Consider the following 15,448-nt stretch of genomic DNA (forward strand, 5'->3'; position numbering starts at 1 on the left):
CTAAACATCCAGCACGTGGTTGAGGTAGGAGATGTAACAAATCGCCAGTCGCAGAATTTCAATCTTTGACAACTTTTTGTCCGGCGGAAGCGTCGGGAGCAGCTTTCTCAGTTCCGCAAAGGCCACATTGAAGGCCACTACGCGGACCCGCTCCCTGGTGGCGTGGGCAGATCGGTATTTAGCCGTTGCGCGCCTCCTGCGTCTCTTCTCTTCCCTGGAGCGCGCCTTGCCGTCCTCATCCATGGAGGTACGCTGCGTGTTGAAAGTGTCCAGAAAGGTCCCTGGATCCGTTTGCCTCCAGGGGGAATCTGATTCCAGATGGTCAGATCTAAGCATCATATTTCGGCCCTCACGCGTCAAACGTCCTGAAAGAAGGGTGGTAGTTGAGTAAAAGTAAAACACACAACTTCCGTTTAGAGACAGTTGTCTGGGAATAGGTCTGCCTCAACTTTGAACGGAGATAATATGTAAATATTAAAATTTTACTGGCTAACTAATAATAATAATAAATGTGCACAAAGAAGGCAGAAATATGAGGGACTCGTGCTGCCCCTCAGTGGCGGATCATTGATGTTACTGCAATCAGAGATCTCTGGCAGCACGCTGTCCGAGGTGCTGAAAGAATATCGAGAAGACACACTAAACAAACAAACAAGAAAAAAATATATTACAGTCTCAACACAGTGGAAGCATTGTATGATCAGGCATTATATTCTGCTTTGTTTAATCCATCCTGGAAGTGCGATTGCAACGAATTACGCAGCAGATGTTTCGCATTTTAGCAGTTTTTCTCTGTTCTTTGGGAGTCTAAGAACGTTTCAAATATAAAAACGTGCTCATTCAAGGTTAAAAGATAACAAAACCTATAATCAAACTATAAGAAAGTGTCTTGCAGAACAATGCGCAAGGAAGGATCGCTGTATTGAGCGGGAGAAGCAGAAAGCATTATGATGTAACTTACCGTTCACACTTACGAGATTTAAGCTGCATCAGCTCTCCATCAGCTTTCATGGTCTCGAGTCGAAATGCACCTTAAAACGGGACTTGGGATCAGGTTTGGGTTCGGGTGGAATAACCAGGCTCTCGTCCTCATCTTCACATCCCATCACACTGTCAGGTGCGCGCCACTTCCTTCAGTAACACTGCTGATGTGTCCGTGCCTCCCATCTCTCCATAAAACTGAAGAGGAGTGACGACGACGAGCTCAGGGAGATAATGAGGGGATGTGCTCCCTGACCCAACCTCTCCCTCCTTTCACCTTTATCATCAGCAGGTGAAAACAGGCTACAGGCTGTTTATCCTGTCTGTTTTGTTTCTGCAGACGTTTCCTGCTGACTGTTAGTGAACTTATCAACAGTCAGTGGAAAACCTCTGACACATTTTTTTTTTCTGTCGGTATAAGGTCAAGTGAGCACCTGTGTCTGAATGGAAAGAAAATCAGGTAAAATCAGCCTATAGTCTCAGCGCCAAGGCAAACATTGCAGCTGAAACACCTGCTGTTAAGATACAAACAAAGTATGTGTAGCTGTAGAGTGATGGAAAATGAAGCAGGAGCTGGTCAAGAGACTCAAAGTTTTTAAAGTCCAGGGGACCTGCAGATAACTCCAGATACACCAATCAGCCACAGCATTATGACCACTGACAGGAGAAGTAAATAACATTGACCATCTTGTAACAATACAGTGTTCTGCTGGGAAACTTTTGGACCTGGCATTTATGTGGATGTTACTTAGACATGAACCACCCACCTAGACCAGACCAAGCACCCCCACCCCATAGCAATGACACTCCTTGATGGCAGCGGCCATCCCCAGCAGGATGCAGCCTGACACAGACACACACACACAAACGTTTTAACTCAAAAAACATGAAAAACAGCACAAGGTCTTGAACTGGCCTCCAAATTCACTAGATCCCAAACTGATCAAGTATCTGTGGGATGATCCACAGAGGCCCCTCCCCTCAGCCCATAGGACCCAAAGGCCCCCACTAACAACATTCTGTTACCAGACACCACAGGACATGTCAATTTTCTGATGAGTCGCAACTGTTTTGGAGGCACAAGGGAGACCTGCAGAATATTAGGGAGGTGGTCATAATGTTATGCCTGATCGGTGTATGCAAACAGCATTGCACAACACAAAGTTGTAAAATTTCACCACAGAGGGACTGAGAGCTGTGTGTGAGACAACATAATACCAGGCCCAGTGTTGTAGATTATGTTGTGTTTCTGCAGCCTGTTGTGTTTGGTCAAATGTGACTCTGACATTTTGATCAGCTCATCTCTCAGAGGGAAATGTCAGTGGTAATCATTACTAACGTAATCACCGGAAGTTAATCACCAAAGGGGCCTCCACCTCTGTGCTGGTGAAGGAAAATGTTTCCTCAGACGCTGTCAGAAATGGCACCATGAAGGCTCTATTGGGACTGCGTGCCGTCAGTGAGGAGGCCTCGGCATCTGGCTAACATCATTATCTTTTTCTCAAAGACGCTGCGCTGCCATTTCTGTATTGTCGAATGGTGGAATGACGTCAATACTCAGAAATATGATGGAAATTAATTCTCAGAATTGTTACTAATATTTGCTGACCCTTTTCAGTGAGGACTAGACGGGCTTCAGGGCATGAATTTTTGTCAGAGCTAATGCAAATGTGTTGCTCATTAGGATCTGTGTTGAGCAGGAGGAGTTGTTAAACAAACACTTTAACTTGGAACTTACCACTGCTGCTGAGTATGTTAACAAATCGAGGGCGTTATACTGTAGAAAGCCAAGGGCCAAAAGTTAGACTAATGGCGTATTAACATATCATTCACTGTTTTGTTTTATGTCTTGCTGCCAGCTGGATTAGATTATGTTTCCTTTCCTGTGTCGGGAAATCAATGAATGAGATGATTTGCTGTTTCGAGCCCTTTGGACCGCTAAATTTGCCGTAACTGTTGAATCGATGACAATCATTTCTGCCTCCGTCTAAGTGAAAAGCTTTCTTTAAGTGGTCAGGCCCCTACATGTAATGAAGGGTAATGTTGTTCTCCACCATAATCTTGAAATCAGAATATGTTTCTTCCCCATTATTAGATCTACAACCCAAAGAAAATGTCCTTTTGTTGTCTCTTAGTGGAGAACGCATCCAGCAGACCATCTGAAGGTCAGATTGTGGCTCCTGGCACTAAAATACGTTTGGTAACCTTACCAGTGTTTGGTGTTGTAAGATTAATGTTAATTGTTGTGTGTTTATAATAATAAAATAACGTATAAAAGATTTCTTCTTTTTACCATTCATCCATTTTGAGAACGGTGTCCGCAAACTAATGAATAAATAATGCCAGAACCCTCCACATCTGTCAGATCTTTAGGCCTATGCGGCAGATTTCACGGAAGCTGGGACGCCTGGCTAGAACTAATGACATATTTAATCATCAATTTTTTTTATGTCCAAATGTTTTATAATATTTAGATCAGAAATTAAATTCTCCTGGCTGGACTTCAGCCACTGTGGACTCAGAAACAACAACTTAAAATTGATTAGGATCCTTTGTGACTGTGTACACTCCCCTCCCGTCCCCTCCTCCTCCTCCTCCTCGTCTGATGGGTTCTTCAGGGTTTAACTCCTCGTCTGTGCGGTGCAGACACCATCTGTTTAAAGGACGGAGCCACGAGCCTCACTTTTTCATCTCCTCCTTGTCATCTGTTCATGCATGCACATGTGCACCTGTGCATGCATGAACAGCTAAATCATCCTCACAGAGTGAAAAAAAATAAATAAGCATGTTTCCAGGTGCAAACTTTGTCTTACGTGTTATCCGTATTTCAGTGCTGATAAAGTTGCACACGTTTCAGTCAGTCGTTCCTCTTCTCTTTCTCCGCTTTTCTCTCTGATGACAATTTTTCCGACCTCTCCCTCAGTCGGCTTCTCTGTCTGGTTAAAGCTGCAGTAATATTTTAGCTGAGATAGTTCAGCAGCTTGGCCGTCGTTCCCAATATTTCTGGCAAAACCTTTGACATGTGCTGTTAACAGTTTCTTTTCTTTTTTTTTTTTTTTTTTGCAGTGAGATTCTTTAAAAAGTAATGCTGTAATTTAGAAGGCAATAATCTAAATGTCACCACAAATTATAGACACAATTATGGCACTGTTGAGATTTTGAAAACGAAGAAGAAAGAAGAGGAGAGAATAAACTGAGTGTCGCCTAAAAAACTGAAACTGAAAACAACTAACATCTAACTGTGTGTAAAAATCTGAACTGGCACTAAATAAATAGTAAAACCGGCCTTTGATTAATTGATCCTAATCACGCATGCTTGGCACATCTTCACAAGGTTGTTATAATTGCAAAGCTAACCTATCCAATAAATTGATTAGTCGGGATATACAGATCAGCTGCACACTACCAAAAAAACGTTGTTTAGGCAAACATAGAACTGCTTTTAAAACACAAAATGTCATTTTTTTCCTTGTAATTATACAAAATCACTTCTTACTTACAAAGATCACTGAAAGAAAACTTACTTTCAGCAACCTTGTGCATTGCATACTGCAAAAGTTAAAGCAAAAAAGAAAAGAAAAGTGCAACGCCATGATTTAATTTAGTGCAGCAATCTGTCTTGTGTTTATTGACAACTAAACAAGATGTCTAGCCTCTCTAACAAGTTTTTTTTAGTCCATTTTCAGTCTAATCTGGAACTCTTTCTCTAAATGCCTGTGTACACAACTCCCACATGTAACTGAAAGGAAGTGACAGTTAACAGACAAAATATAATTGATACAGAAAGGCTTAAATGGAACAGAAGGGTGGATGGTTTGTTGCACATCTGCGAATCACACTGGGGAGATTGTATCATTTGAGAGTTACCTCCCTGAAACCAAAACAGGCCTCAATTTGAACATTTGAAATTGAAACTTCTCAAAATGAAGTTAAACTACAAAAAAAACATTAAAGAGAACACCTGTTTCTAACTTGTCTGGGGTTCTTTGGGGACAGTGGAGAGAGACACACGCCTCATGTTAGTGTAGGGTGAAGACAAGTGGACACTCTCACTTCTGTTGGAGGATTTTTCCGGAAGCAGTGTCTCTTATCTCCGTGGACGCCTGTGCTGTAACATCGAATAAAAATGCTCAAGGTTCTTCTGCCACCCGCTCTGCTAACAATGTAACTCAGTGCTGCGCTGCTAGACGCTGTGCCGGTTCAGTGAACATCCCTTGATCGCCGTGCCTTCGGGGATTTTGGGCTCAGGAAACCCTTCCCAGCTGACGAATACAAAATAAGTGACTTGTTATTCAGAGGAGGGCTGACATAAGGGAGCACGAGAAGTACATGCTGAGATTTAAAATGTGGAATTTTTACTGACACTGCGAATTAAAGCAGCAATGTCCCACCTGACGAGTAAATCACTTTCCAAAACTAAATATAGAAAAATACATCCAAAAGGGAAACATATCATGTATGAGCTAAACGCTTGACAACACAAGAACTGAAAAGACACGGAGAATGCCCCAGATGTAATAAACACTAAAAGATAAACTAAAGACAGAGTCAGAGAGTTATTATAATCATTTGGACAGCTTATTTATTCCAAATGGTGTTGCACAGCATTTGCAGCTTTAAAGACTCAATGCTGCCCCATTTTCCATTTTTGAGTTTGTTTTTTATTACTTGCATAAGTCGGCATCTCTCACAACGATCAGTGGCTGCAGATGGCTATCATCTGTTCATTAAAATGAAACCACGTGGGGGGAAATCACTCATAGACATCTGAAATTTGTCTCTTTTTAAAAGGAATCAGAAGTTACAAAGGTTGGAGTTTAATCTTTGACAATGTGCTGCATTTTAAAGGCTTGTTGTAACATTCACTGCACAACAAAATTAACTAAAGCTGTCCAATAAATGTGGTCGAGTGGAAGTCTAAAGTAGGAAAAAGTATGTAAGATCTGTACTTCGATACAGTGCACGAGTAAATGTACTTTCCATCATTAAAGGACAGGTAAACATTCAACATGTTTGATGATATAATGGTGAAGAAGACCAGGTTTCTCCCTCTTCTCTTGAGGCCCCCATGAAATCTCTGGAAATCCCTTGGTACTAAAAAAAAAGTTTTAATGTTGTTTCATTTTCCTCTATGATTTTGAGAACTCATTATGGTTTCTGTTTCAAATCCACATTCTCCACGTATCAAGACTTCATTACCAGAAAATGAGCTTCCACCTTGAGATCAGTTCATCCAGCTGTGACGTATTAACTGTGTGTGACTGGCAAGTTTACTTGCGTTTTCAGACTAAAAACCTGCTTCAGTCACTTTTTTTTTTCACTGCCTCGTGCCACTCCACAGACAAAATGTCAAGTGAAGGGGCTGAAGGAAGATAAGTTGGGCTTTTTTTTTTTCTCAGGTGATGATGAAGTCTGATATTAAATGTGACAAATGGCTAGCTAGTGTACATGTGATGTTATTTTTGAGTTAGACTGACTTACTGGCTGTCCCTTTGTCCACCCCTCACTACTTACTATTACTGTATTCTCACACCGAATGAACAGATGCACATTGGGTTAAAGCGTTCTTATATACTTTATCTTCTAACCTGTATACCTGAACAAAATATATAGAATATATACTGTAACACTTCATGTCATATCTGTTCATAATGATATAGACTATAGACTATAGGTATCTAAATGCTGCTGAACAAATTATCTAGCCACACCTGTGAAGAAACCTGAAGAATTTCATAGAAAAACAACAATCAGAAGTTACTGATTGCATTTTATTTCTCGCCCATAATTTAGCCACTCCAGTGCGGATAATTAAACGTTAGGCCAGGTTAAATCATCATAAAACACCATCAGCTTGGGTCGGGTTTGGGTTCACATTAGGGAAACATTTATCAGTGGAGAAATTGATTTGGCTTCCCCGGAATCTACTCCTGCGTGTTGGAACATCGGCCAGTTTGCCTCCTCGCCAAGGCAGCAGTGCTGAGAGTGCCAAAAGTATCACAGTAAATCCTGGAGCTCTGTTTATTTCTGGCTATTAGATCAGTGACATTAATCTGCTAAAGGCTGCCCAGTTTGTCACGCTTTGCAGTGACTCTGTCCTGTCATAATTCAGGGGTCACCATCTGGAGGGATGTTACTCACTTTGGAATTTATTTGTGATTAAACTATAAACTGCTTCAAATCAATCTCTTGGCCGCGAGAGAAACGGGGAACTGTCGCCCTCTAACGGTAGAAAAAAAAAGCAAAAGTCATTTTCAGGATTAGAGAAAAGAGGGTGGAAGAAAAAACAAGGAGCTGCAAGCAAGATTTTTGTTTCTTCTAGTGATATTTTAGTGATTATTTTTTCACTGCATTGCTTCTGTCTTATATGAAGAGGATTGGTCTACAACTAATCTTGTCCAAAATCCCTGCAACAGCTCAACTATCTCCAAAAATATTACACGAAAACTACAGAATATGTGCCACAAGCATATGTATATAAAAGGAAGTCTAAGACGTGGATGCCTGTGGATCCCTGTGGATGCCTGTGGATCCCTGTGTCTGCTTGGGTTCTATCCAGCTTCCTCCCACCGTCCAAAGACATGCTCGTTAGGTTAATTGGTGATTCTAAATTGGCTGTAGCTGTGATGAGTATGAATGGTTGTCTGTCTTTCTGTGGTAACCCTGTGATAGACTGGCGACCAATGACAGCTGGGATAGGCTCCAGCCTCCCCCTGACCCTCCAGAGGACAAGCGGTTACAGAAAATGAATGAATGAGGTCTCACTTTGGCCACATGATGGCACTGTAGGCCAACTTTTTTCCTTGTTACTGTCCAGCAAACCAGTTGAATATCATCTATAATTATGTGTATGGACCATTTTATGCCCTCTGTGTCCTCTATCATTTGCACAGCCGTGGTTGTGTATAAAGTTCATCGAAAACCTGCAGATGTTCCTTTTTTATGTTTTACTGTATATTACCAAAGCCGGGGTGAAACATGCGAACAACTTAACAGATGCAGGAGAAAGTGTAAAACACACTTAAAAACGGGGCCTCAGAACCGAGTGGGATCGTGTAGCTCAATACATCACAATCCGTGAAAAGATACCCGTCAGCAAAACACATGATCCCATCCTGTCACAACAGAGGGAATGTAGCCAGAGGCGGCTCAATACGGAGCACAGTGGAGGCTGACATTGGTGCGGTGATGGTGCAAAACACAGAAAGGCCACGGAGATGAAAGATTACGGCCTCATAAACACGATTAGCTCATCACGTTTGCATTAGATCAGCGGAAGTGTTAGTCTGACAATGGCTGCCCGTCTTTAAAAATTACTAATGACATGGAAAAGAAGGAGCGACAGTAGCAAGAGCTGACAAAGCACATCCAAATCTCACTCATGTGGCATGCTTGCACGCACACGCTCATACGCGATAATACGTAGCAGTTGTTTATTACCCCCCCCTTCTTCTCACTGTGGCTACATAGATGGGATTGCTTTGCTCCCAGATGTGCGCCAGCTCATGTCTGACTTTGATGCCAAAAAAATGCTGATTTTTTTACGGGGTAGCATTCGTGAGTGGGCTCAACCGCAGGCGACTGTTTCTTCAGAGGAAAGTAAATGTAAATGAAAACACAGCTAGAAAGCAATGGAGCGAGAGGATTTGTCTTCATGTGGTTTCAAGACATCAGGAGTGGCGCACAAATTTTGAACATCTTGTAGACAGACACACGGGGCTATCCAGTATCCACCCACGAATGATGCAAAGGCAGGGAGAGGCGCACGAACGCGGGCTCTGCCTCTTTCCGGTTTTGCTCAGATAGGAAAATACACATCATAACCTGAAGTAGAAGGCACGTGTGCTGGCTAAGTCATCGGCTCGCTCTGAGAGGCTCATTAATTCCACTCCCATTTGAAAATGCTTCCAAGTTTCATTAAAAGATGTGCTGATGAGAGTCCTGGGAGGTAATCTTTCTGACTGATTGATGATCTCAATTGCTGATTGGCAGCACCTGAATGAGCCGGAAGGCCCTATAAAACCAGCACGTTGGGTCCTTTCTGCAGGATGAGCACATTTTTCCATCAGCGCACCAGTTATTTGTAAAACTAATCATTCATTGTTGACAACTTGCGTCAAGATGGGTAATTGTTCGTTCTTGTTTTCCCCTGTAATTGTTGAAAGTTTTGATGGTGTTTATTCTAAACTGTGATGAATTGGCTGAAATGTTCCCGGTCTGAATTTAATCTTTATTTGTTGACTTGGCAGCAAAGAAAGTATTGGTTGTGTATGCCCACCAAAGTCCTGGCTCATTCAGCGCTGCAGCAAAAGATGCTGCTGTGGAGGCTTTAACGGCTCAGGGCTGCACGGTGGAAGTATCCGACCTGTATGCCATGAAGTTTAAAGCCGCTGCTACTGCTGAGGACATAACCGGTATGTTAATGTCCACAAGTCTAAATGGCTTTCCGTTTGCTCTTCAGACTTAAGAATTGTTTTATCTGGCTGCAGGAGAGGTTGAAAATGCTGAGCACTTCTGCTACGCAAAAGAGACTAAACGGGCGTGGGAGGAAGGGAAATTGTCTGCTGACATTACTGAAGAGCAGCGTAAACTCACTGAAGCTGACCTTATCATCTTTCAGGTAGAGCTTAAGTGGCAGTGTGTGTGTGTGTGTTATGCTGTGAGTCCTCGACACTAACCCTGGCTTTTAACCAATTTTCCCAGTTCCCTATGTACTGGTTCACAGTTCCTGCAATCATGAAGGGCTGGATAGACCGGGTGCTCACGCTGGGCTACGCTCACTCTCAAGAGAAGCGATACAGTCAGGGTCTCTTCAAGGTAAGGGATGGAGCAAAGCTTTACTTTTAATCTAAACAGATGTTGTCTCATTTGTTTACTTTGTCTTAGGACAAGAAAGCCATGCTGTCCTTCACCACCGGGTCTCATGAGTCCATGTTCAGCGCAAATGGAATTAATGGAGACATGAATGTTACACTGTGGCCACTTCAGGTATTGTTTCACTGAATTGGCTCGGCCAAGCATTAAATTGGCCATTAATGCTGAACATCAAGTGACTCGATACAAATGCTTTCTCTGTAGAATGGAATCCTGCACTACTGCGGCTTCCAGGTTCTGGCCCCTCAGATTTTCTGGGCTCCATCTTACGTCCCCTCGGAAGCCCGCGACACCATGCTGGAGGGCTGGCGCGCACGACTGCAAGGACTTCTGGCGGAACTGCCGCTCTCCTTTACTCCCTTGGACTGCTTCGACGGGGAGAAGGGTTTCCAGCTGAAGCCCGAGGTCCGCGAGAAACACGCCGGCAAAGAGTTCGGCCTGACTGTGGGAATCCACCTGGGCTTGCCGCTGCCGCCCAACAACCAGATGAAAGCTGGGGTCTAGACACATGATTGTCTTGATGGGTGTGTGTGAATAAAAGCAGATTCATATGGATTTTTTTTGTTTTGTTGTTTTTGCTGGGGAGACTTGATTATAAAAGGTCAATGTTTCTATGAATTTAGTCTTAAACATTTGGGCTTTTCTGGAATAATTTAAATGTTGCCATGACAACCACTGGATTTTCAATGTGTCTTAGCAAGTTGTGCATTTCCGTCTGAAAGAAAAGGGTGATGGCAAGAAAAGCTTTAAAAGGAACTTGAGCAGAATTGTCTCATGGGGAAACCTCTCTGCTCGAGGCAAGTAGCTCACAGACCGATGTGAGAATAAGCAGGCGGAGGCATTCATACGTGTCTTGCTCATGCACGTAGCAGATTTGGGAAAGTTGCACGCAGGGCTGTCTTGGCTTCCTACCATTTAATATGGAAGGAGATTGGGGTAGGTTTTAAAGTAAATTGCTGGCCTTGCAGTAATCCTCATTTCTAAGCATATTCCTCAGGGACCTTATCTATCTTGACGGTACGGTGCCATCTACTCTACAACACATTTTGTCAAGGCTACAGTGGTTGCATGAAATGAACTCATCCTGGTTTTCAGCTGTTTGAACTTGCTACTTTTCTGTTTTGGTTCACTTAAGTCTCGTTTTGAGTCACAACAGGTAGCAACGCAAACTCGCTCAATGCCAACTTCTAAACACCAAATAGCAGTAAGCTGGTGGATTGTGCAACTGAAAATCCAGATAATCTTAAACCCTGAACGTTGCAGTGCTACATTAAAGTGGCCAGAAACCTGCAAATGAATGCTGACGTTCCTCTGAGAGTGCAGGGTGTGTAAAAGGTCAGGATGCATCATTGTTCCCATCGTGTTGTTCCAACACCCCGCCCAGTTCTCTGGGGGCCTCCGGGGACGCCCTCTGACAATTCCTTGAGGATTAAAGGTGGAACTTGAAGTCCACTGGAAACGTACTAAACGCGGAGCATGACAATGGAACCCATCGCGTGAATACACTCCTTTCCAACAGAGCGATCAAAGCTGGATGGAAGAAATGAACGCGGCTCATCTTGTAGAGCTTGCATTTTATCTCTCGCCAATCAGGTCTGACTTGAAAGTTTGGGTGCACCGAGCCAACGTCTGTTATGAGCACTCCGCTCTGGGCCGGTTATCTTGAACAAGTCATTCGTTCCACATGCTGTCCGTCTGTAGCCAGAGTGCTCTGTGCCCTGTAAACAGACGTGCTGGCAAGTAAAGAGTCTGCTTGCATGCAGGTTCGGGCTCTGCAAAGAAACATGAGTGGCTGAGCGCTTTTCCCAGAGAAGCAGCTTTTGTTTGGGTAGGGAGGAAATGAGACAGGGCCGGGGGGGTGGAGGGGGTGAGGCACACTTAAGGAAATGGCCTTGTACTCTGATGTCCAGACCACAGCTTGTGACATGTAGGAACTCGACGGTGAGCGTATTTCACAGCTGAGGTTTCACAAGGTCACCGTGTGTTTGCTTACGTTGAGTCAGGTCCAGTCTCATAATCACCTGTCTCAGTGACAGGAGTGTTTTGGAATCATTTCCTACTTTTCCGGTCAAAAAAAAAAAAAACAAAAAAAACAACATACATTTAGTTTGTGTAATAAAATACTTAAGTCTCTTACCACACTGAGTCATAGATAATAGAACATTAACATTATCTTTTGACAGGAGCATAGTCCACAGGGATTAATGTCCCAGATGGAAAACTAGAGTGTTAGAATTGCTGTGTTTTTGAGGATGAAGTGTTTATGTATCTAAGGGTTACACCACACTATCTGATCTGGTGTCCCTCCCGGCTTGCCAGTTCTCCCACACTTGAAGCAGGGAAGGACATTTTTAGTCTGGCTCAATGGGAGGAAGTGGGCACCGTCTTACACCAGGCATGGAAATGTGTCTGTGGGAAAAAAAAAAACAGTCTTGCTTCACTTAGAGCTCAGAGGCACGCATTTATTAAAATAATAATAATAATAATAATAAAGAAACCTAATGTTCAGATGAGCTTGGATGATTTAAAAGGCTGAAAACACAGGCAACAGATAACAATGAATATAGCAGGTAGATTTGGTATCTACTGCTAGCTTAGCATGAAGATAAGATAAGAAAACAACTAGCTTCGTCCTCCATGACCGTTCATTCATTCATTTTATTTGGCTCATAAAATACAATAAAACCACAACAACAATAACAATACCGAAAGTAGGTTAACAATACACAATTAAAGAAAGAAAAAGTATAAAGGCATGCCAGGGAAACCCCCAAAACCCTCAAGGGGCTTGAATAGGAGGGTTCTGTAGCTGTCCACTGAGCTTGTGGAGTTTCCACATGTTCCCAAGCAAAAGTTCCCACAGAATAAAGAAACAGATTTAACATTTTTTAATTAATTAATGAGCTGTAGAGGTGTTCGCTATTAGTATGGTATTTTCTTACGTTACCAGTCTCTGTGCTTTCTCAATTTATCAAGCTAATCTCTTGGAGAACTGAGACTAAGCTGTAATGTAAATATGAAACAAATATACGTCATACTTCACGCAGCCCTACTTCTCAAAATTTAAGGTCGCCGTGAGCCAGATGTGACTGATTGTTCTTCGCTGACTTTGGTGTGTTTTGATTAGGCCATAAATCGGACCCTGTGTTTGGAGCAGATGTCACGGGGTTAACAGCGGGCCAGCCATTAAACACAGTGACCCACAACAAACAGGGAGAGAGAGAGAGAGAGGGAGGGAGGGAGAGAGAAAGGGAGAGAGAGAGATGTGGAAGTGCAGGAGGAAAAGAGGTCGGCGGAGGAATGGGAGAAATTATTTATATCATTCATCCCCTCACTCTTTCACGGCTTACATTAATATCCAATCAATTATACCTCAAAAAAAACAAAACAAAAAAAAACTGCCCCGTCGAACTTTGCCCCCGTGTGTGTGAGTGAGTGAACCCATGTGTGCACATACATGAGGAGAGTGAGGCACCGTTCGGGGCCGTTATATTAAGATTGGCAGCAGGAAAGGTTTGTAATGAAGAACTACCGGCGTTACCTTTTATGCTTCAACTTTCCAAAAGGCCCCCTTTACCTTCGTATCACAGAGTGTCCATTGTATGTTCCACGTCATTACCGAACTGAGGAATTCAGTCTGACATCTGAGCACAATCATCCCCCGAACTGCGCCAATCACAGTAGCCTCTTAAATCAAGTCTTTCTTACAGCATGTAGATTGGCTCCCACAGTTTTGTTTAAGAGGAAAATTCTGAGACTGGTAGTCCAACAAAATGCTTCTTCACGTAACAAGAAACACTTCAGGTTCACCTGCCTTAAGCATGATAAGAATTCAAATATTTTTATGGCTTCAACATCTCATAAATTTAGTCCAGAAACATACTAGCATGGGTTCATAAGTATGCTTGCGTCAAGGATAAACCTCCCAAAGCCCTGCGCTTGGGATCACAGCCTGAACAGCTGGTTAGAAAAGATATAAAAAGAGCTAAGTACAACAGCTGTGGAGGAACACGACCACAAATAGGGCCAAGAAGTTCCATACAAAGTCCAAAAAAGGAGGGAAAAACACGGGTGAAAAATAATAACAAACACTACCTCCTTCCTCTTTTCATGAACCTCTGCAGGATGTGTCTTTCATCCCCCGTTCATTTTGTCCTCATCTCCGTCCTTCTTTTGTGTTGGTCTTCTCCTCTCACCGATGTGAAACTACACAGGAAACTTTTACCACAATGGGACTTTTCACACATCTTTTGCTCATTGGGGATTTCAGTGTTCGCCGGGGAGGCCATTTCTCAAGGGGATTGGATTTTAGCTTACCGCATATAGGCTTTCACAAATGAAGCCCCCTGACAGGCGGTTCGCCCGGCAGTGACAGGGCCCAGGCAAGCCTGCACTTTGCAACTTTGAAACTCTTACACGGAAGGCCTGCCTTCATGCTTTTGATGAATGGATGGACACGAGGCTATTGGCTTCTGTTCAGGCTCTGATGTATAGAGTGCCTGGTACTGGGAGGTTGACGTGAGGCACCGAAGCTGTTTCTTATTTACAAAGGGTTGAGATGGGAGGTTCGTGGAAGGCTTTTGGTGGTTTGCAGCATCTGAGTGACAGGGTTAAGACTCCAGTCAGCCATTACGCTCCTCTTCAAATCCTTTCCTATATTTTAATGAGAAGCAGATCTCCACTATCTCCACCACAAGCTGCACAGTGATGGGAGAAACAGACACAGCATACCCTTCACTCCTGTTGGCTCCCTTGATCCACCGCTGACCCCTCCTCTTTTTTCAGTTTTTAACAGATTCTGTATTCTTTCTGCTTTTTGTTTCGTGTGTTTCCTTTGGGTCTTTCTCACATTGCCACATATCCGCGCAAACAATGACAGACAACAAATGCCCTTGTATGTTTTTTGTCTCAGATTTATAGATGAGACTGCGAAGAAAGACTAGATGAGTGGGAATACTAGTTCCTCTCACTTGGAGCTTTGGGCACTCGGGGCTCAACTCCAGATGCTGCCTGGGCTGCCACATCCTGGCTGTAATCCCCCTGCAGTGCTGCGTCGACTTGCATGCATGCGATTGGTTTGGAAATCATGAATGGGAACCACCTGGAACGGAGAAAAAAAAATGTGGCTTGAGGGTATTTTCCGTCGCATGGCGCTGTCGCGATATTGATCTATCACTTAGTGCTTCGGGGTCATTTTTTATTTACAGTGTATCGACATTTCAGTCTTTTTCCATTTAACTGAGTCAGAGTTCATTCTGCAAGTATGTTTATCTACATTATTTATTCCATCATCTTGTTTGAGCGCTGTGTAACTGTGTTTATATCCGATAGAGCCCGCAGTGTTTGTGTTCTCCGAGTTGTCACGCTCATATAAAACTTGACATTCTGTGTTTGCAATTGAAATGTCACTTTGTTTATGTCAACCCAGCCTGTTGGTGCAATTTCAAAGTTTAGAACTTGAATTAAACCGTGACCTTGATCCCCCGTGACATGTATGTCAGCACCGAGGCTTTCGGGAACAGTCACATCCTAGAACGACACCTACAGGTGATATGGCTGGAGAAGCTTTTGCTGCAGGCTTCTCCAAAACACC

The 15,448-nt window shown here is 43.2% G+C and overlaps 2 protein-coding genes across 2 annotated transcripts; one reads left to right on the plus strand and one right to left on the minus strand.

The window, feature by feature from the left end:
• LOC311488020 (helix-loop-helix protein 1-like) lies at positions 1–1,011 on the minus strand (the record flags this gene model as incomplete). Its single annotated transcript, XM_084544523.1, has 3 exons — positions 1–365; positions 578–639; positions 962–1,011. The coding sequence occupies 3 exons, from the start codon at positions 1,009–1,011 to the stop codon at positions 1–3; spliced, it is 477 nt and encodes a 158-aa protein (XP_084400649.1).
• Positions 1,012–9,087: 8,076 nt separating this feature from the next.
• On the plus strand, positions 9,088–10,410 carry LOC311488573 (ribosyldihydronicotinamide dehydrogenase [quinone]-like). Its single transcript, XM_084545363.1, has 6 exons — positions 9,088–9,106; positions 9,231–9,395; positions 9,471–9,601; positions 9,685–9,798; positions 9,868–9,969; positions 10,060–10,410. Exons 1-6 carry the CDS (start codon positions 9,103–9,105, stop codon positions 10,357–10,359), a joined length of 816 nt encoding a protein of 271 aa, XP_084401489.1. The 5' UTR covers positions 9,088–9,102; the 3' UTR covers positions 10,360–10,410.
• The last annotated feature ends 5,038 nt before the right edge of the window (positions 10,411–15,448 follow it).

This window comes from Chelon labrosus (genome assembly GCF_963514085.1).
Source record: "Chelon labrosus genome assembly, chromosome: 5".
NCBI classification, from domain to species: Eukaryota; Metazoa; Chordata; class Actinopteri; order Mugiliformes; family Mugilidae; genus Chelon; species Chelon labrosus.

Excerpts from the sequence above, each read along its gene's own strand:
- LOC311488573 (XM_084545363.1), top strand. Across the intron at positions 9,602-9,684 it reads CTGACCTTATCATCTTTCAG|TTCCCTATGTACTGGTTCAC; the intron begins GTAGAGCTTAAG and ends CAATTTTCCCAG. Across the intron at positions 9,799-9,867 it reads ACAGTCAGGGTCTCTTCAAG|GACAAGAAAGCCATGCTGTC; the intron begins GTAAGGGATGGA and ends ACTTTGTCTTAG.